Source organism: Amphibalanus amphitrite, unplaced genomic scaffold (assembly GCF_019059575.1).
Source record: "Amphibalanus amphitrite isolate SeventyFive unplaced genomic scaffold, NRLGWU_Aamphi_draft 000328F_arrow, whole genome shotgun sequence".
In the NCBI taxonomy this organism is placed as follows: domain Eukaryota; kingdom Metazoa; phylum Arthropoda; class Thecostraca; order Balanomorpha; family Balanidae; genus Amphibalanus; species Amphibalanus amphitrite.
Genome location: NW_024881823.1, coordinates 44867 through 65506, shown reverse-complemented (window position 1 = coordinate 65506; position 20640 = coordinate 44867). Strand labels below are relative to the sequence as shown.

The 20640-nt window shown below is 53.6% G+C and overlaps 4 protein-coding genes across 5 annotated transcripts; 1 reads left to right on the top strand and 3 right to left on the bottom strand.

The window, feature by feature from the left end:
• Positions 1-3566: 3566 nt before the first annotated feature.
• LOC122388626 (39S ribosomal protein L38, mitochondrial-like) lies at positions 3567-5899 on the bottom strand. Its single transcript, XM_043379838.1, has 3 exons — positions 5846-5899; positions 5733-5811; positions 3567-5051 (listed from the first exon to the last, which is right to left on the bottom strand). The coding sequence occupies exon 3, from the start codon at positions 5005-5007 to the stop codon at positions 3787-3789; it is 1221 nt and encodes a 406-aa protein (XP_043235773.1). The 5' UTR covers positions 5008-5051; positions 5733-5811; positions 5846-5899; the 3' UTR covers positions 3567-3786.
• Positions 5900-5955: 56 nt separating this feature from the next.
• LOC122388604 (peptidyl-prolyl cis-trans isomerase FKBP2-like) lies at positions 5956-8704 on the top strand. The gene is made up of 4 exons (XM_043379806.1): positions 5956-6355; positions 6709-6864; positions 7745-7857; positions 8067-8704. The coding sequence occupies exons 1-4, from the start codon at positions 6344-6346 to the stop codon at positions 8209-8211; spliced, it is 426 nt and encodes a 141-aa protein (XP_043235741.1). The 5' UTR covers positions 5956-6343; the 3' UTR covers positions 8212-8704.
• Positions 8705-9784: 1080 nt separating this feature from the next.
• LOC122388625 lies at positions 9785-13209 on the bottom strand. Its single transcript, XM_043379837.1, has 3 exons — positions 12963-13209; positions 10313-11162; positions 9785-9925 (listed from the first exon to the last, which is right to left on the bottom strand). The coding sequence occupies exons 2-3, from the start codon at positions 11159-11161 to the stop codon at positions 9785-9787; spliced, it is 990 nt and encodes a 329-aa protein (XP_043235772.1). The 5' UTR covers position 11162; positions 12963-13209.
• Positions 13210-13664: 455 nt separating this feature from the next.
• LOC122388624 (serine/arginine repetitive matrix protein 2-like) lies at positions 13665-19600 on the bottom strand. Of its 2 annotated transcripts, XM_043379834.1 has the most exons (4): positions 19482-19599; positions 18325-18434; positions 17156-18066; positions 13665-16889 (listed from the first exon to the last, which is right to left on the bottom strand). In XM_043379834.1, the coding sequence occupies exons 2-4, from the start codon at positions 18412-18414 to the stop codon at positions 14543-14545; spliced, it is 3348 nt and encodes a 1115-aa protein (XP_043235769.1). In that variant the 5' UTR covers positions 18415-18434; positions 19482-19599; the 3' UTR covers positions 13665-14542. The 2 variants fall into 2 exon arrangements, with proteins under 2 accessions (XP_043235769.1, XP_043235770.1); XM_043379835.1 differs by having other exon boundaries at positions 17156-18434; positions 19482-19600.
• Between the last annotated feature and the right edge of the window lie 1040 nt (positions 19601-20640).

Here is a 20640-nt window from a genome sequence, read left to right as displayed (position 1 = left end):
ACAGACGAGGTGACGGGCGGGGTCCACGGCAGACGCCACGGCTCCTGGGCGACCCCTGCTTCTCACTGCCTCGACAGCTCCGTTGCAAGTCGTTGCAAACGGTGCCGATCACTGCCGCGTCACTGCACCATCGCTCTCTTCAGGCATGTTGCCGAAATAGCTTGTAAAAGGTAATCTTTGCCAGATTGCTTTGTATTGCTCGCTCACCCTCACACACCACCGTGCGGTCCCATGGCTCGGACACGACTCCCCCTCTGTCCTATCCGACGCGCCGGCATGGCCCCGAAACTGGGACGAACGGCCGCCGGGACCGCTCCGACACCAGATGTGCCCTCCGTCCACACCGGAGGGGACGGGGCAGACGGCGGCCGGCCGACGCTCCCCGCGGCGCCGAGACGACAGCCTCCAAAACCCAACTCTCACACTACAATTGTATCGACAGAAATATGTTACTACCAGTAAAACACCTTTTGGGCGAAGAACGAGCGAGCGAGATAGTGAGCCCTGCACGTGCGGAAGGGCGAGAGGGTACTTCCAACAGGCTTGTGCATTTGCAAAGCACCCTTCTAACCGGTCGCTAGCGGTGCGCCAAATTTGAACGCGATCGGCCCAGCCGTTCCTGAGATCAGGAAGCGGCATTCTGCACGTGCGCACGTGCGAACGGGGTCCAAACTGACTTTTGCACGGCACCCTACTAACCGGTCCCCAACCGTGTACCAAATTTGAGCGCAATCGGCCCAGCCGTTCTCGAGATCTGGAAGCACCCCGCTGCACGTGCGCACGTGCAGTAGCACCCTAACCGCAACACATGGGATCGCATTGCCTGTTGGGTGCCTACCTGTATGCCAAGTTTCAGCGAAATCGCCCCAGTAATTACCGAGTTATTGAAATGGGAACAAATTTGGCACCTCTTCTTTTTGTATTTTGCACGTGCAGTGGGGGTCACTCACATAGATCAACAGTACCCGACCTTTGGTAGAAGGGATGCAGCTACCCTACAAAAATTACAGCGAAACAATCGCCCAAGCGGCCCAGTTCTCCCGCGGCCCCGGACCCATCCACGGGAAGCCCGGGCCCTATCTACAAAGGGGGGCCCGGCCCCGTTCTCCCAGGGGCCCGGGCCAGTTCTCCCGGGGGCCCGGGCCCGTTCTCCCGGGGGCCGGGGCCCCATCCAACCGGGGATCCGGGCCCCGTCCACCCGGGGCCCGGGGTCCGTTCTCCAGGGGCCCGGACCCATCCACCCAGGGGGTCCGGGCCCGTTCTCCCAGGGTCCCGAGCCAGTTCTCCCGGGGGCCCGGGCCCCATCCAACGGGGGGTCCGGGCCTCGTCCATCCGGGGCCCGTTCTCCCGGGGTTCCGGACCCATCCACGGGGGGCCCGGGCCCCATCCACACAGGGGCCCGGACCCGTTCTCCCAGGGGCCCGGGCCAGTTCTCCCGGGGGCCCGGGCCCGTTCTCCGGGAGGCCCGGGCCCGTTCTCCCGGGGGCCGGGGCCCCATCCAACCGGGGTCCGGGCCCCGTCCACCCGGGGCCCGGGGCCCGTTCGCCCGGGGGCCCGGACCCATCCACGGGGGCCCGGGCCCCATCCACCCAGGGGGTCCGGCTCGTTCTCCCAGGGGCCCGAGTCAGTTCTCCCGGGGGCCCGGGCGCCATCCAACCGGGAGTCCGGACCCCGTCCACCCGAGGCCCGGGGCCCGTTCTCCCGGGGGCCCGGACCCATCCACGGGGGGCCCGGGCCCCATCCACTCAGTGGGCCCGGGCCAGTTTTCTCGTCCGGTTAGATTAGGACCTCTCTCCTCCCTCCCTCCCTCCCTCTCTCTCTCTCTCTCTCTCTCTCTCTCTCTCTCTCTCTCTCTCTCTCTCTCTCTCTCTCTCTCTCTCTCTCTCTCTCTCTCTCTCTCTCTCTCTCTCTCTCTCTCTCTCTCTCTCTCTCTCTCTCTCTCTCTCTCTCTCTCTCTCTCTCTCTCTCTCTCTCTCTCTCTCTCGAGCGGGCCCCTGACAGAAATTTCGGGGGGGTCAGCTGACCCTCTGACCCCCCCCCCCTGGCTGCGCCACTGGAGGATGGATAGGAAGGGGGACGACTGTGATGTCCAGGTGCTCCTCCGAGAGGACACCGTTCGGCGGCACTCTGCCGTCAGTGTGACGTGACGTGAGTGCGGCGCGAGGAAACGTATTTATTGTGCTAGGTGTGAGGAGAGCCGGCGCAGTGTACACTGACTGGCTCTGGGTGAGTGATAGCGCCACCGCGGGTGATAGGTGTGTCTGTCGGCGTGCGAGGCCCCGCTCGACGGCGTCTGGTCGCCCGGGGCCCGGTCGTTAGTTTTCTACATGTTGTCAATGCTACAGTCATGGTGGTGTGTGCTGGACGTTGCAGATACTCATCATTACAGTATGTTCTCATGGCAATAATGGTACAATAATATCGACCAAATCCTCTTTGCCAAACAGTTGTTTTTGTGTGGTGGTGGAAGTGGTTCGTGCAGCTCAACAGTCAGCAATGGCGAGTGGAGAAGCTGAGACGGCAGAAAATTAGGACGAGCTAGCTAGCTGCTATTGCGTCGAAGGAAACGTTAAATAAGCTATTAGCTTGTCATGATAGACACCACTGAATGATAATTGAATCCAATGACCGACGCTCTAATTGGTTACAATGAATCCATCGATATCGAACGGAGGTATAGCGCATTATAGGCTGACTGACAGCGTAATACACAAAAGGAACAGCTACCTGTATACTTTATATGAAACTTTTCTTCTCTAGGTAGAAAATGCTGAGACACTTCTTGACCTTTTAATGTCATTATCCTATTCCGCACCTCTTTCCGACAGGCCAAGAACTCCATGCTTTTAGAAGAACGCAGCTAATCGCCTACTCAATCGAAACCTTCGCTCTGTTATCGACACTCGCGTGCATCGAGCCGCGAGCGGATCGCTCAGCCAACTCCTTATAAGGAGGCAGTCCAGGAGGGCCCCCGCACCAGTGTTTGGCTTACTCACATAGACACTGCCTCCGGGTCCAGTCGCGCCGTGGTGACGTCACGATGACGTCACTGGCGGCTCGTCATGGCCAACGGAAGGAGTCACCTCATCAGCTGTCCGCCAGGACGCCCACCACACGCCAGCTGTTGTGATTGTGACGCAAGGTCAGAACAGACGGACGCACGCAGGCCGTATAAACGAAGATCGCTTCGCTGATACCGATTGGCCTGGTGATGTATACCATCCCATCTGGCTTGGAGCATCACTCATCAGACAGTGCCGTATAAGGTCAAAAGGGATGCAATAACCGTGAGTAGGTATGTACTATTCTTTGTATTTTAGTGACGAACCTCACAAGAATGCAAAGGTTCCTGAGAAGGGGACAGAGTTATTTAGATACGCTATCCGAACTGCAAAGAAGCTAATATTCCAAGGTTTACATGTTACATTCCTGCTTACATACTTTCAAGCCTCTGTCTGTCTCAAATTCTACGTTGAGTTAGCAATTCGGACGAGATTGATGGTGAACATCAGTGCAAAAAGTACTCGGTACTCAGTACTCAATAGAAAGCCTGCAAAAAAGTGGAATATTTGAGCTGCGGTCAGTATTCAGTAAATACAAAATGTACAATCACACATAGCACGGACATCGAAAACTGCCTCTAAAATCACACATTATTTAGCTCATACTCTCGAACTGAGGCGACAACACACAAAACTCCCAGCAGTCCCTTGCATAACAATGTTAACAGTACGCACTCACTCATTTACCCACCAGACAATCCAGTACCCAGTCCGCTAGCCAACGCTAGCAGCTCGGATCGAACACTGTCTCAGGCCGCCGGTCAATGTAATAATACTTGCTGATTTTGCGCGCCTCTTTGCGCTGCTCGTTGATAACCCAGGTGGGCGGCCGCTGGCCCCGCTTCTTGGGCACTGCCAACGGGTACTTGGGGCCCTCCCGCACGCCCTCGAAGGGGTCCACCATGGCGAGTCTCTTGAGCAGCATCTGCTTCTGGAGGTCACGCGGGTCGGCGTACTTGTCGAAGTAATGGACCACGCTCTCGCCTTTGGGGAACCACCGCTGGCGTCGGATGTACGGCTGTGGAAAGTCGTACTCGAAGACGGGCTCGCGCCGCTCCAGCTGCCGGTGGAAGAACTCAGTGACTGAGCTGTCCCAGTCTGACTGGAAGAACGCCAGGCCGGCGGGCGTCAGACGCTCCTCGTGGCGCCGGTAGAACTCCTCGGTGCTGAACCCGCGGCTCTCCAGCACGTCCCCACTCTGCTGAGGTGCCTCCTCCGGCAGCGGGCCGTCCTGTTTGAACAGTACAAACGCCAGCCGGTGGTAACCGGTGCCGCGGAACGGCAGGGGCTGCAGGTAGGGCCGCAGCTGACGGCCGCGCAACACCGCACCGCCCGGGATGTCGGTCACCAGCCAGTGGAGCACCTCTGGCGCGTCGCCGCTCAGACTGCCCTCCAGGTTAGTACACAGCAGCGTCCACAAGGAGTCCTCCGGGGCGGCGTACGTCACCTCCGGCTCAGTGAGGGCCTCGGCAGGCTTGATGGCGTTACCGAGGTGCACCACCGCCTCCTCCTCGGCGGAGGTCGCGAACGCCACGCGCAGCGGCAGAACGGGTGTGAAGAAGGCGCCGGCGCCGAACAGTCCCTCCATGACGCTATAGTGCTCGGCCACATTGCGCGCGTGCTCGGGGCCCAGCGAGCTGGCGGCGAACTCAGCCTGTACGTCGGCCAGCGGCAGCCGCAGCTGGCGGTCGCGCGCGGCCCGCTCCAGCGCCGCGTCCGACCGGTTCCGGCGCACCACATCCGTGTACTCTATGCGGCTCGGCGCCGGACGCTGCTGGAAGCCGATGTTGACAGCCGGAGCGGCCGGCGGCGCCAAACGACGAAGCCGCTCCTCCAGTGAGAGAGCGTCGCCCGGCGGCCGGCCACGGAGCTTCAGCCGGCCCCGGACCTGCTGCTGCACGATCAGCCGCACTGGCTGGGGCAGCCGCCACAGGCAGTGTGACATGGTGCCACAGCCACAGCCTGCTTATTGATGCCTGCTGTCTACCTCTGCAAAGGAAACAGTCACTGGTTATTGTTAGAACAAACAGTATTCCAAACAAAAAATTCCTTCTTTCCCTTAGAAAAAACAGTATTCAGAGTAAACGAAATGAACAAGCTTGAAAAATGTGCACATAAGCGGTCAGGACTCAAGTGGAAACCATCATAAAGAAGCAAAATGAATGTCTTGAATTTAAAGATGTCTTTGCAGCCAAAAGTATTGGGCATCATCTGGTGATTAAGTAGCATGCAAACTTATCCCATGCCTTTCAACCTACCTATATGAAACATGTGTTCAAGTATGCATCCTCATCATAATCCCCATAGACTACAGACTGCACTCCTGACACCATAGTAAAGTGCATGCCATATTGTAGAGAAATAACCATATGCTCATTATCTTCAAGTCTTAACTGGGCCTAAAAGGTGTGAATATATTTAAAAGCATTCCTTATTCAGTTAAAAAAATCAAAGTTCATGCGAATTAAAAGATTACGTAAGGGGTTGTTGTGGTGGCCAATGTTCGATGCCATTGCCAAGAACCAGAACGTTAGAAAGTCATCTAAATATTTGCCCATTTTAGGTACTATTTAATTTGAGCAAGTAGGTAGGTAGCTTGGGTAGGTAGGTAGTAGGCATTTGACAAGGAGCACGGGGGACCATTGATTGCGAATTGCGGCCGATACATACCAGTAAGAAACTGGATGGTGTAGTCAACCTCCAGATAATATTGATGATAATTCAATGCGTCAAATCAATGTAACAAGCAGGGCACTAAAGAGTAAAGAGAGAGGTAACAAGCATGTAATTGGAAAGAACTCAGGGCCTTGGAAAGAACCTTCGCAAATGCAAAAATAATTCACCACGTCGCACGTAAAGCAATAAACGTCATTGGTGCGCCATTTATGAAGAAGTAGATTTTAACTTTCGTATATAATGACATATAGCAATACAAAAATAATGTTTGAGTGCCGATGAAATACTTTTTACATATATAAACAACTCTTATAAATTAATATATAATCTGTTTATTTTGTAATCTCAATCAACTGTTACAAAACACAAGTGTTTCTTAGAAATAACGGATTTGACGTCATGTTGAGCTAAAAATTTCCAAGAAATAATCCAAACCATTCAAATAACCTTGAATGCTTCAGCAAGCAGTTATACAGTTGAATGTCGTCTGAATTTTTTGCCGGCATTTGATTCTGCTATTGGTGTTGCCGCGGAAGTGTAGATTATTACGATTTCGTACTGTAGTTTATTGGAAACCAAACTGAAAACTGTCGGAAAAAATAAAAATGAGGGTTGCTGTAAGTGTGGTACAAGCTTTGCCCTTCACGATGATGCCTTGTGATCATCGTCACCATCGCCTATCCTATAAAACTTATAAATATTTCTCAGTGAAAATATCAAGGATTTTCCTGCTGTCGTGTCAATGAACTTCAAAGTAAATTTAAAACACTTCGCCTAAATCAGATGCATTGTTATAACATGCTAAGTCTCACTTTACCTAAAATAGTGGAAGTTGAAGCGTGCGCTGCATGAAAAGTGCATCCAGCCTTAGACTGAGTCATTGCTCAATCACCATGCTAGATATACCTAATAGGTGGTTATTCAGAAGTGGCCCTGAATGCATGAATAAAGTCATTTTCTCTGATTACAGCACTCGAGTGGCACACTGTTGCTTCTGCTGGCAACTCTCGTAAACGCAGAAGAGCCAAAGCGAGAACAGAAGAAATTGCAGATTGGCATAAAGAAGAGAATAGAAGACTGCTCCATCAAGTCTCGCAGAGGAGATCTTCTCCACATGCATTATACGGTATGTATATGCATTATGCATGCGGTAATAGTGTCATGCTTGGTCCTACAGGCTGCCCAATGGAGACTGTAAAAGTATGGTAGCAGTTGACTAGCTGTACCATTGAATCATTGACTCTGATTGCTGGGGTTTCCTTTGACTGTTAGACTCCATCTCTCTCCCTCGCAATTCCTCCCTCCCTCACCCATGCTATTGCCACATCACAGGAGCAATTCGTGGCTCTTCTGAATGCCCTTCCCCCCTGACCCTCTCTCTCTCTCTCTCTCTCTCTCTCTCTCTCTCTCTCTCTCTCTCTCTCTCTCTCTCTCTCTCTCTCTCTCTCTCTCTCTCTCTCTCTCTCTCTCTCTCTCTCTCTCTCTCTCTCTCTCTCTCTCTCTCTCTCTCTCTCTCTCTCTCTCTCTCTCTCTCTCTCTCTCTCTCTCTCTCTCTCTCTCTCTCTCTCTCTCTCTCTCTCTCTCTCTCTCTCTCTCTCTCTCTCTCTCTCTCTCTCTCTCTCTCTCTCTCTCTCTCTCTCTCTCTCTCTCTCTCTCTCTCTCTCTCTCTCTCTCTCTCTCTCTCTCTCTCTCTCTCTCTCTCTCTCTCTCTCTCTCTCTCTCTCTCTCTCTCTCTCTCTCTCTCTCTCTCTCTCTCTCTCTCTCTCTCTCTCTCTCTCTCTCTCTCTCTCTCTCTCTCTCTCTCTCTCTCTCTCTCTCTCTCTCTCTCTCTCTCTCTCTCTCTCTCTCTCTCTCTCTCTCTCTCTCTCTCTCTCTCTCTCTCTCTCTCTCCCCCTATCCCTCTCTCCCCCTATCCCTCTCTCCCTCCCTCCCTCCCTGACTGACTGATTGACTCTAACTCTAACTCTAACTCACTCTCTCTGATATGATCGCCTCTGTCTGCACAGGGCACGCTGGAAGACGGTACAGAATTTGACAGCAGCATTCCCCGCGGCCAGCCGCTCACATTTACCCTCGGATCTGGCCAGGTCATCAAGGGCTGGGACCAGGGACTCATTGGGTGAGTACGGTGCCATGGGCCTTGAGTTTTCCGGGTCTGTTATAGTCTTGCAGCGTAGACCGCCAAATTCAGATGTGCCTAGACCTCTATAGATAGATACACACTACGGATTTGTGATTAAACCTATCCCTAATTACAATCCGGAGCTGGTACGTACGTTCTTGAGGCGAGATAGACAGTATCCAACACACGCCTCTGACGTGCTGCAGGATGTGTGAGGGCGAGAAGCGTAAGCTGGTGATCCCGCCCGATCTCGGCTACGGCAGCAGCGGCGCGCCGCCCAAGATCCCCGGCGGAGCCACGCTCGTCTTCGAGGTGGACCTGGTGAAAATCGAACGGAAGGAGGAGCTCTAGGGAGCGGCGATCGGCGGGCAGGCGAGAGTGACCCGCTCGGTGGCAGAGAGAGGTAAAAAGCGGAGCTTGAGCTTGCGGGCTCAACAGTCAACACACAGTCGGCATTATTTCTAACGAAACAGGGGGCTGGCGTGCGTCTTTGCCTTACAGGGCAGGCGGTATTGGGCTGGGGATGTGAAGGGAAAGATCTTCTAGGGTTATGGTGGGGGAGAACTGGGCGGTGGGGTCAGTTCCAAAGTCGGCTGGGTGGGTTATTCACTCCACTTGTCTGTGACCGTTTTGTTTTCTGAAGGGTGTGATCGTGTGGGGGTTTATTTCCGATTTGTGAGGGTGAATATTCGTGATACCTTTATGCATCATGCATTTACATGCTTGCTTTCCGTTATACCGGCATCATGTTTATTTGACCATCTGATGATCGTTTTTGTTGCCCGCAAGATAACTATATTAAACTTGCACATTCAGAGCAATAAACACCATGTGTTCTGGTACATTCCTCGCCTTTTATTATAAATTAAACAGTCGGCCTTAACAGCTAAATGCTAGCAACTACGATTTAATCTGATCCGTATAAATAACCGCTCATCAATTGATTTAAGTTGCTGATAAAAATCTGAGAATAGTAGCGATACGGATAATAATCATTCTACAAACACAGCCATTTCCATCATCCAACGCAAGCGCCTCCTCTTTAAAACATCACAAAACACGCACATGCACGCACACCCACGCATACATACGTCACGGAAGTCCAGACGGTCATGAAAGCCCGGCCCCGCCCCCTCGAGCCTTTGAAGCCCTACTGTGGACCTCCGGCAGTTGGCAGTCTACGGCCGTTTCGGTCGGACAATGCAGTGTCGCTGCTGCTTCTTTGGCATTATATCTCGACGGCTGGCTCACGGCGAATATAACCGCAGTGAGGCTGTGTCCGCATTCTGAACCTGCTGGAGGGCACATTTCAGTCAGCATCGGTCTATACATGGGGAAAAACATGTTTTTGTGCTGTTGTCAGAAGTTCGGCTACGTTTTGGCATTTATATCAGTCCAAGAAATACGGTGTAGACCGAATGAAGGCCTTTGCCTTTAACTGTATTTTTAGCGTGTAGTCCTGTCTGTCCTTGTGACTTGTGGCTTTCTGATTGTTGGTGTTTTACACTTCGATGGACTCTGGACATTCGTGATTTTATCTCAGTGATAACTGATAGCCGGTCGGCCAGTGGGAGTGTTAACTGACCTCTGTTAGCCGGTAGGGGCACTCTAACATGCATTAACCTCAGCCGGTAGTCCGGTGGGGACAGTATGACGTCACGTACTGACCTCAACGTGATAGCCGGCCGGTCGGTAGTACCACTGATATTACGTACTGACCTCAGTGATAGCCAGTCGGCCGGTAGGGGCACTGTGGGCTGTGACATCCCGCACTGACCTCAGTGATAGCCGGTCGGCCGGTAGGGGCACTACTGACCTCAGTGATAGCCGGTCGGCCGGTAGGGACACTGTGGGCTGTGACATCCCGTACTGACCTCAGTGATAGCCGGCCGGTCGGTAGTGCCACTGATATGACGTACTGACCTCAGTGGTAGCCGGTCGGCCGGTAGGGGCACCGGGTGACGGTGTGGTACACCTCCTTGTTGTGTGTCCGGTACACGGTGTGGTACTGCTGCTTGGTCTTGTAGTCGGTCACGTATATCGGCTCCGGTTTCTTCACCGTTTTCTGTCGAGGAAGAAAACAGAAGGGTAAAGGGGACGAATGGGACAGATTGGGACAGATTGGAGTCTATTAGCGTGCCGCCCTTCTCAAATATTCCACACCTCAACAGTCAATACTTTTCTATTAGCAAGAATGGCAGATAGTAATGTCTGCTGTGCAATATCTAGTTATGCTAAACTTTCGGTCGAGTTTTCATCGTACATTTTCAGTATTTTCGTGTAGCAATTGTGACACAGAAAGCGCCCACTGTATTTGGGTACCAACTGAGACCAGACATAGAATATGCTCATTCGGCCATTCTCAAAGCTCAGCTTCATTGACGATTAGTATTTAGTAGTACCTATTTCTTCAATATGAATTGTCTGACACGTCGATTTGGTTTGTACTCACGTATACCGTCTCGTAGTAGGGCTCTGTGACCTTGCGCGTCTGGTACTTGGCCTCGTACACAGTGGCCGTCTCCGTGTAGTACACCGGCTTCTGCACGTACTCCGTCACCGTATCCGTGTAGTAGTTGGTCTTGGTGACGTACTTGGTGATGTGCTTGGTGACCGTGTGGTGATCCATGTAGTTCTGCGTGTGCCACACATACTCAGTGTTGGTGTAGTCCTGGTGCTTCTCCAGCAGTGTCTTGGTGCGGTAGACCACCTGCGTTTTGGCCACGTAGCGGTACGGCAGCGTCTTCACCACCTCCTTCCATTCGGTGTGCGTGGTCGGCCAGTAGCTGGTGGCTGTGACGTACTTGTACATTGTGAACGGCACCACTATCTGCTTTGTCGCCCAGTGTGTCTTGTACTGCGTCATGGGCAGCCAGGTGGTCTTGAAGTGTGTCTTAGCGTAGCAGTAGTTCTCGACGGGTGGTGCACCGTAGCCGTGTGCCGGGGCGCCGTAGCCGTGCGCCGGTGCGCCATAACTCCTCTCAGTCTCTCCGTAGTCTGCCGCCGAGCCGTGCGCCGGGGTCCTCGGGTCGTAGTCGCGTCGCGCGCCGTGCGTCGCGCTCGGCTCGCCGTAGCTGGGAGCCAGAGGCAGCAGCTGGTAGGGTGCAGCGCGGTGGGCGGCGGCCAGCGCCGCCGCTGTGGGCGCCGGCTCGGCCGCTGCGGGCGCCGACGGCTTGGTGGGCGCCGGGGCACTGAGCTTGGGCGTCGGCAGGGCCTCCGGGGAGGGTGCGGGCGTCGGCTCCGGGTCGGCCAGCGGAAGCCAGAAGGCCAGAGTGGCCACCAGAAAAGCGTGACGAACCATCCTGGCGTGGGAATAAGCAGAGGTCAATATCGGGCGGTTGTCAGGGGGGGGGTCATGAGGGTTAATTTGGAGTCATCCTGTATTTCGGCAATACGATTCAATGTCTTCTACATTCCAGCTTTCGTCGTCTCGTGTAGGAACCAAAACCCCAGATGCAGGCAAACGATATTTATGCCAGTGGAGGGTGTCGTGTCCGGTGGGCTAATGTCCGGGAAGACTTCACCAAGTTACTGTTAGCAGAGATCTATGAAAAAGTCAGGCCAGCGTTGCTGAATCAAGGCAGTAAGTTGAAGAATGCAATTAAATGTTCGAGTTAGGGTAAGAATTAATCGTCATGCCGGCCTAGGGTTTTATGATGAAGATAACGTCACCACAGGGCACACCATTAGCTCATCATGACTGGACCATATCGAAGCAATTATGCAATGAACATTTGGCGAAGACCAAGGAGGAAAAGTGAGAGGATGTGCACGTAACCGTTATATGACGTCTCACATGCGCGCCTCCTTCTCCAAGACTCAATGAGAGCTGGGGTTGGCGGGGCGCCGCTCCGCTCGGGTGCGTGCCGTTTCACAGCCGGTGCGCTGCTCAGGGGCGCGTCACAAACTCAGCGGGCACCCTGCGGGAGAAACTGACGTGGGCACACCGTGACCGTCCGTCACCACCGCGTGGGTGTTTATGTTTTATGTAATGTTGAGGCGACATTAGCTGACGCGGTCCCGGGACGCGAACCATGGGCCTCAGGGAGTTGAGAGTTGCACGGTAAACACGGCAGTAGGTAATAGGCAGTGTTCGCACCGTCACACCCCACCGCGTCGGTACACACATTCTTACATTGTCACTTCATCAGCATTCAGTCCGTCACCCAGCATCCGTTCCCTGAATCCAGAAGCTCCCGTCTTCTAAAGGCAAGGCACCCACTCTTTGAGACTACGGTGGCACACTGCACGTCTTTTGAAGCTTAGTCTTCCTACTTCCCATACCCTACAAACTTCCACAGCGGCTGCGATCTTTTCACTCTCATCGCCCGTCATGTCACAGTCTCCCCGCTAACACAAATTCGCCTCACATTTACCGATTGGATCCGTCGCCTTGACTGACTTTATTTCCGGAACTATGAGCTATTCACACCACTGCACGCCTGTGTTCCACTGAACGGAACGCTCGTGGCCCCAAGCACCCATTACTGGCCACGCCCGATTACTGCGTATCTGCGTTAACTGCGCGCGTCACGTCAGCCGTGACTGGTTGCCTGGTGAAGGAGTGTGCGGCGGTGACGCTGTCGGGAAAGTCGCCTGGTTGAGGGAACCGAGCGTCACTCGCATCGCCACGGTTGGAGGGTCACGGCAGCGCGGTGTTACGGGCTGTGGGTGGCTGGGGGAGCTGTGGGACGCGGCTGCTGCGAAGGCTCCTGGCACAGAGACGTACTGAACGAGGGATGACCCGATATGCAGTGGTTGTCAACGAGCTATACAACGCAACCCATCTTATCCCACGAGCGTCATCCCTAGTAACGGTTTTAATCCTTATATTTCAGAGATGTGGAGGATGTAATTTCCAGTGCATGATTCAATTTAAAAGCTTGATTCATAACAAATCGCTGACTCCTGGGCCACTTTGAGACAAAGAGACGACCTCCCGACCGTCCAACGTCATTTTAGGGACACTGGTATTTGGTAACACCATTTTGCTTTAGGTCAGACTTTAAAAACGTGCGGAACACAAATCAGAATCAGCTTCCGGAAGAGCCTGAACGCAACAACAAGCCGAAAGCCTTTTAGACACGGTACTTAGTACTTACCCAGTGGCGGTGAATGCAGTAATGGTGCTACCCGTTGACCAGCCGGCTACCTCCGGCGACTATGTCGTCTCGCTGCGAACAGGGACGGTGGCAGCCACTGGTCGGGACTCCTCCGGGACCCGAGAGGCGAGCACTCAGTGATGTAGGTGCTCCTGAAGCTTCCACGGTGTCAGATGATGTGATGTGTACGCAGGTAGTCCCAATCTCCCCTCGGAGCTACCGACCGGCCGGTGGCCCGAGCAGCACTGACGATTGGAGCGGCGGCCGTCCCAAGTGTCATCGGGTGACGATCCGCCGACACGCCCGGCGACCCGCCGCGACTTTCATTTTAGCACAGCGTGCAGACGGCACCCATGACACGGCCAATGGGCGCACTCTCAGTTTCGACGCACGAGCCACTGCAGTTACGGTCCAGTTGGTTATGACTGGTGCTCACAGGAGTGATTGTCAGCATATGTTGTAAACAGTGGCAAACGTGCAACACTATTGTTGCTCGTTATGCTACGGGCGGAATGAGGCTTGCTTTGCCTAATTGCACTAGTCGTGGCATTGTTTTATGTGCAGTCAATGCGTAACTATTGAGTAGATGTACTTGAAAATAACTATTTGCGGTCTATCTCAACCGCTAATAAGCTCGTTTCTTCAGTCACAAGCTATTGCTACAATTCACTCTTCCCCGTAAGTGCACGCAAACACATGGTAGAATAAAGATGTTGTACTTTATTTGGTGACATTCTTGATTTACAAACACCAGAATAGTGCAAAAATAACTCTTCAGACAATGACTAGAATGCTCAATGACTAGCTTTGATATGAGCACATTGCATCGTTTAGTGGCGTAAAATAAGTAACGCAAACATTCCTTCTTCGACTTTCACAACTCGTCAAATGTTGATTGGTAAATAAATTGCGCACAAAAGTGTGCCTGGTTCAATGGTGGAGCAATTCATTGACTATTTCATCGTACAACGATAACTAACTTGATGATTAAGGTTACATCAACACGCAGTGACACGCAGTTTTATGAACACACAAGGTGACAATTTATGAAAAAAAAATTATGAGATCGCTGATCGCTATTACCAGTTGCTTCTAGATACCTATGTATCGAAGGAACATTTCGCGACATTGACTATCCCCAGTCATGAAATTGTACACGTAAAATGAATCCAGAGCACAATGCATCGATGAATGGACGGAAAATAGTCAATGATCTAATTGGACCACAATATGTATGCGATATGTATCGTATCACAGATCCCATGGACTCATATCGACAATTTGAGAAAAAAAAGCAAGTACCAATAAACGGAAATTCGAACCCCACGCTTATCCTGTTTTCGGAATAATTCCGAAATCATTCACACCTAGTCTCGCCCCTTGTTTTATCCTCAGTCAAAAGACATTGTTCCCACTCGTGGAGACGAATGTCAAATCCCAGAGAGGATACTGACCGACTCCATTCCAGAATATTCGTTCATTGGCATTGAAACCTCTGCTCGCCATGTCAGCGATTTCGGCCCTTTACCACTGACATCGCCGTCTAATGAGTGTCACTGCCCCGTGTGGCCGTACCATTCCTAAGGAGGGGTCAGGTCGCTCAATGTTCCACCCCCCAGATCCGACGGAGCGTACGAACTCACCGAGTCTGTGTTCAGGCCGGCCGCCGGCTGAGGTAGCGTGTGACGACCGCGGCTGGGACGCCGGCCCACCGCAGGGGTGGTGATGTCTTCGTCCACACGCCAGGCCTTCAGCCAGGAGGTGCCACCGCCGCTGCCGGCACCAAGAGCACTGCTGCCGGCACCGAGCCCGCCGCTGCCGGCACCAGCCCCTACGCCACCCAGCGAAGGGGACGATCCTTTCAGCCAGCCTGCGCCGGGCGGCGCAGCAGCGACGGTCTTCTGTTCCTGCTCCTTACGACGCTCCTGCTCCTCTTTCTCCTTTTTGTCGCCACTCTGCTTCAGGAACATGGCAATACGAGCGTCGATCTCTGCTGAGTCACAACTGGAGGAGCAACGCGAACGACTGGCCGCCCCTGGCTTTGAGCTTCCCGCTGCCGCCTTCCCGGCCTGTTCAGAGCTCGCCACTGCTGCTTTCCCGGTCGGCCCGAAACTTCCCGTCGAGACCGCAGGGGAATCCTCAACACGCTGCCAGGTGGGCGGCCCCCGGGGTGCCGGCTTCGGTCTGGCGCCGGCTGCAGGTTTCGCTGGTGACCTGGCGCCGGCTGTGGGTTTGGTGGGTGATTTGGCACCAGCTGTGGGTTTGGCCGGTGACCTGCCGCCACGTCGGGCCGGTGTCGGCGCCCGTCCCACACTAGAACCGGTCTGAGTAGCCGAAGTTTGGGTCCGAGTCTGGCTCTGACTCGTCTCCGTTTCCGAACTGGAGCTCTCTGACGAGTCAGACGAATCCTCGCTGCTCTCACTGCTACTCGTTGAGCTCGTCCGTGTTGCAGAGGTGCCCTCCGCGCCCACCTGTGATGCCGAGTCAGACCGAGTCGGCGCGACTGAGCCGGTGGCCGTCGTGGTCGAGGAGCTGGTCCGCCGGCTGGCGGTGACCGGAGCGCTCTCAGTTTTCACCGAGGCGGCAGCGCTGGGCGGTGAGCGATGCGGGACGCTCACCATCTCTTCAGAGACGTGCCGCTCCGTCCGCAGTGTAGAGGAGGAGAGTGATTCTCCGCCGCTGCTCCCGCCTGCCGGACCCTGAGGCGCTGCTCCACTATCAGCGATGACAGATGGTGACTTCTTTCGCCCATGACTACCGCTGCCTCGGGAGCTGCTGCTACTGCTGCGGCTGCTGTTGCCACTCTTAGTAGCACTAGCACCTGTCTTCCCTCCCTCTGAAGCCTGACGTTCTTTCGAACTCGCCGAGTGCAGCCGCCGCTGCCCACTCTCAGAATCTATGAGAGTCGGAGACGGTTTGCTTCTCTCAGCCGAGCGGGGCGGCGTCACAACAGGGGATTCTGAGAGGCCGGCGACCGTCTCAGAGCGAGACCTCACCGCTGATCCTGACTGGGAGCCGGGGTCACCCTGTGACCGAGACGCAGTGGCAGACTGAGACCGGCGTGCGCCGCGGGGACCAGCGTCGGCTCGACTCAGACCGAGCAGCTCGGCAGCCTCATCATGGTTGGACATTGCTCCAGTAGAGTAGCGGCCTTCAGATGGCGTCTTCACTGTACTTTGATCGGGTGGAGATTTAAAGTCGATCACGACGGGGCGTGATTCCGTCGATCGCGACGGCTGAGACGACCGGGGTTCTACGAACGGAGTGGGTGAAGGAGCACGTCCCTTCTTGGCCGTCACAGCCGTCTTGGTCGATTTACTACGACCTTCAGCCGGCGGAGGGCTGCCTTCCGACTCAAACTGCACACCGATGCTCTTCATAGCGGTGATAACTCGCGGGTGTGGCACTCCCGGTCGCGCCCGCCGCTTTCTCGCCGGGCCGGAGCGAGCAGAGTGAGGCGACATCTCTCGCGGCGGAGAGAGCGCCTCTGGGGGCGGCGGCGGCGGCCGGGTCCTGCCCATCTTTCTGCGCTGCTCGGCCAGCCACCGATCGCGCCGCCGGCCGTACTCCTGAGCGTGAAGGTCGTGTCGCACATCCGCCATGTGTTTCGCCAGCCGGAGCTGGGCGGTCCGAGTCAGTGTCACCGGCCTCAGCCGGGGCGGCGGCGCGCGCAGACGGCCCCCCACGGCGCGTCGCTCGGTCACTGGCTGACCGCGGCTCAGCCGATCCACCACTGTGGTATCGGGCGGCGGCGGACGGTGCACCAGACCCGCCGCGGCCGGCCGCCGGCGAGCGAACCCCTCCGTGACCGGCTCTTCGGAGATCAGCGGCAGACGACGGATCCGCGGCGGCCGCGGCCGGCGCCGCCCCCTCAGCCGGATCGGCGCGGGCGGCGGCGGGCCTCTCATCTCCAGCAGCTCCCTGAGCCTGCAAAATACCAGATGCGGTTAAAAGCCGAGCTCTAGTCCTGACGTAAATGCCTAAATGCGTTAATTTTCTACATACTAGTCTGATATGTGGCAAACAGCACGTAAGAACAAACACAATTACTGTCTTCTGACATTTGTATTTGTAGAAATGAGATAAATTCATTTCTGTACCGAACATCCATGATCATAGCAGAAGCACACGACACATTCATAGCCATAGTAACTCATCTCAGCTTAGTTGACCATCTAGCCGCGGATACTCACGGTCTGGTTTGCACGGCCACGTGCTTGCTCTCAGCGCCAGTGCGCTGCATGGCGGCCAGCTCCTGGATAAGGCGCGTCACAATCGGCCCGCTGGACGCGTCAGACGCCAGCGAACCCTCGTCGGTCTCCAGCGGCGCCCGCCAGCAGCTGCCGCCGGTAGGGTCTGGGCCCCGCTCGGCACTGGAGGAGCGGGAGCGAGCAGCGGCTGGGACAGTGCCCTGCCGACCACCCCACGGTCGACCCACGGGGGGCGGAGGAGGAGGGGCAGCCGGAGCGCACTCGTCAACATCCTCCAAGCGGGTGTGTTCGAACAGCGCCGGTCGGCCCTGTCGACTGGCGTCGGGGCGGCTAGCCCAGCTTTGCTGCTGCTGCTGCTGGTGCTGTTGGTAAAGCTGCTGTTGCTGGTGCGGTTGCGGTTGCTGGTGGTGCTGCTGCAGGTGATTATGTTCCTGCTGCGGCTGCTGTGATTGTAGTCCCCAGGCGACGTGCCGGTTTCCAGGGAGACCAGTCCTCGGCGGCGGCCGGTCTAAACGCACCGCTCGCACCTCCTGCGCAGCCTCCGACAGCGCGTCGCGCTCCGGCCGCCGAGAAACGCGCACCTCCCGCGTCGATTCGAGCGACTCCCGCGACTCGACGGCCGCCGCCTTCCCACCGACGGTAGTCGCGTCATCGGCTAGAGGATGGTTCCACTGGGGCCAGGGAGCAGCCGCTGCGGCCGGCTCGCCCGTGGCGCCGGGCGCAGCGCCGCCACCACCGCAGTCCGACAGGCAGCTGAGACGCAGCGCGAAGTTGACGAGCGCCACCCTCTTGCCGCGCGTGTTGCGAAGGTAAGCCTGCCCACGCTGAGCACTGACAGTGGGCCAGTCAGTGCAGCCAGCCTTGGTGAAATTGCTGATGTCCTCTATGACTGTCTGCAGAGGGAATGAACCAAATGCAATCATAGGAGCAGGCTGACATCCTGTATCCATTAAGAAGGAATATATGGGGTAGGTGGCTAACTGTTGACTAAGCAACTGCAGGCTAGTGCGGAAAATACACGACTTGCCCTGGTTGTAGATGACAACACCATCCTTGCTGCTTTCAGACTCATACTGAGGTGAGAATGTCACTAAAGGGAAGTCTAGCATCTTGAAACATAGAGCCGGGATGATGAGTTGACCCTCATCCACCTTTGGTAGTCTGATCCATGTCAGGTCCAGCAGAACAAGCTCCAAAGTTAGGAGGACAGGCTCATCCTCAGATGTAGATTTCTCATCCATACTAGAGGAGGAAGGGGCATCTGAAACAGGAAAAAACATCTTATCAACATCAGAGTAGAAGATATCACCAGCAGTTAAGGTTTTAGGGTCCTGGGTACATGTAAGTACTGGTTGATATCTGATGTTCAGTTGAAATGAGTGTAGAGTTGTACTTCTTAAACTAAAGGGGATGGGCAGCACAAGTAAAGCAAGAGTATTAGTTCACAAAAACAGCAATGTATTAAGCCTCAGTCTCTGAAGCACAAAAATGAGTAGCCTGAAAATATGAGGTGTTCAAACTTCAAGTTTGTTTTAATTCAAGCACTTTCAGAATACCTACATCTCCACACCACACAGTCTCCACTGCATTTTATTTCTGGATCTGCCAGTGTGTCTACCAGCATGAAGCAAGAAGTTAGCTGGGCCCTGTTTTATGGCTCAGTCATGATCATTGCTTATGCTAGTTGTTCATTGTTGCCAACACTGATTAGTGATTACACATTTCACTGTCTTAGTGATAAGCAGTGGTCAAACGACTTGGTCAGTGGGCCCAACCACTGCTTTTCATTAGCTCTCCAATAGCATGAACTTTGACTTTAAAAGTTGTATTATCCATTGCTATCATTATTGTTCAATGATCGTCACTCAATAGTCAAATACTGTATAAAATCATCGAGTCTGTTGATTTCTACATGGAAACCAATGTGGTAAAGTGCACCAATGGCACTAGTAGCCACTGATGATGATATTTATTGAACAGAAAGTACTGAAACAAAAGAATAAAATGGAGATTGGTGCAAAAGCTCAAGGCTCAACTCGGGCCACCAGCACCTCTCTCCTTGCACACTCGTTCACAACCCTAGCAATATACCATACCAGTAGCCACTGCCCGCTAGAGCAGTATACCATGAAATAGGTTCCAAGTGATGAAAGTTGATATATTTAGCCATCTAGACTTGCTTTTATCGCTTTTAGCCTTGTCAGGACAGCATATGACGCAGCCGTGACATATTCGGCACAGAGCTACCGGTGCTTTAGTCATAGATTTGACACACAAAACATGGTACGTACAATAAACACTTGCTTACCAGTGCTTGAAACTCGTCAGAATATTCATTTCTGGTGTTTTTCTGGGCCTTTTAATCATCCACTATGACACATTTTGCATTGTGATTGCGCCGCCCCCTGAATCAAGGCCATGTATATAAGTTGTCGTAAGCATAATATCCAATGAGTAAATAATCATTACGTCATGAAAATTACAATTTGGACATTTTCTCCAATATGCATTTAAAGAAATATCATTTGGTTAAATTATTTGAATGATAGCACTGCAGTATGAATGCAGTAATAGCCTTCAATATTTATGAGGAACTGGATGGAAATTGAAAACGTCGGAAGCCGGAACTCGGAAACGTCTATCCACGTCTATCATTTGGGATTGTGACGTCATTTTGCATGGTAATTGACTGTAAATTCTTTCTGTAACCGCGCGTTCGATGTCTCTCGGACGGCGAAGATTCTACGCCGTCCGGCCAATCACGTTTCATAACCGCAGCTGAGCCCCCGCTGACCTTAGACGTTATTGGCCGGACGGCAATCTTTGCCGTCCGGGAGACATCGAACGCGGGGTAAATTCTTTAGTGTAAGTGTAAATAAACACGGCACATCGAGAGACAAATTATAGTCCACAGCAGACAGCTACAGAAAATATATAAGGGCATTGTACAGAAACGACGAAGATATTTGGATCTCATAAGCAGTAGCAGGTCAAGTCAATTCAAGTATATTTAAGTATATAACTATATAACAGTCATTTTTATCATTGACATGCCGTCTTGAATCTTGATGTGTTGAAAAAAAGTTGTTGCACTAGTATCAAGTATGAACTCGAACCCCAAATGCATGAAGAAATCATCTGTGATAAAAACTAACATGATATTCGTGATCAGCAACCCGAACAACCCTACAGCAGCCACACTTAATGACGTTCTAACTGGTCCCAATTTTCCCGACTTTTAGGTCAGTGACCTGACCTGGAAGGTCAACCGATGACCTAGAACCTTAAAATTGGGTATCACCAGCTTCCTCTCGTCACGGGCAACACGCTCGTTTTTTCGAAGCTCTAGCTGGATCAGGATGACGGTGAAAACAGGGTGCCTGGGGCGATTTGATCAAGGTTCGTGAAATTCACACGTGACGTTTAGCATGTAGAAGGCCCATGGAGGGGGAGAAGCTCCAAATGTC

Excerpts from the sequence above, each read along its gene's own strand:
- LOC122388625 (XM_043379837.1), bottom strand. The coding sequence starts at position 11,161 with ATGGTTCGTCACGCTTTTCTGGTGGCCACTCTGGCCTTCTGGCTTCCG. Across the intron at positions 9,926-10,312 it reads CCTACTACGAGACGGTATAC|AAAACGGTGAAGAAACCGGA; the intron begins GTGAGTACAAAC and ends CTTCCTCGACAG.
- LOC122388604 (XM_043379806.1), top strand. Across the intron at positions 6,865-7,744 it reads TTCTCCACATGCATTATACG|GGCACGCTGGAAGACGGTAC; the intron begins GTATGTATATGC and ends CTGTCTGCACAG. Across the intron at positions 7,858-8,066 it reads TGGGACCAGGGACTCATTGG|GATGTGTGAGGGCGAGAAGC; the intron begins GTGAGTACGGTG and ends GACGTGCTGCAG.
- LOC122388624 (XM_043379835.1), bottom strand. The coding sequence starts at position 18,414 with ATGGATGAGAAATCTACATCTGAGGATGAGCCTGTCCTCCTAACTTTG. Across the intron at positions 16,890-17,155 it reads GTGGCCGTGCAAACCAGACC|GCTCAGGGAGCTGCTGGAGA; the intron begins GTGAGTATCCGC and ends GGTATTTTGCAG.
- LOC122388626 (XM_043379838.1), bottom strand. The coding sequence starts at position 5,007 with ATGTCACACTGCCTGTGGCGGCTGCCCCAGCCAGTGCGGCTGATCGTG.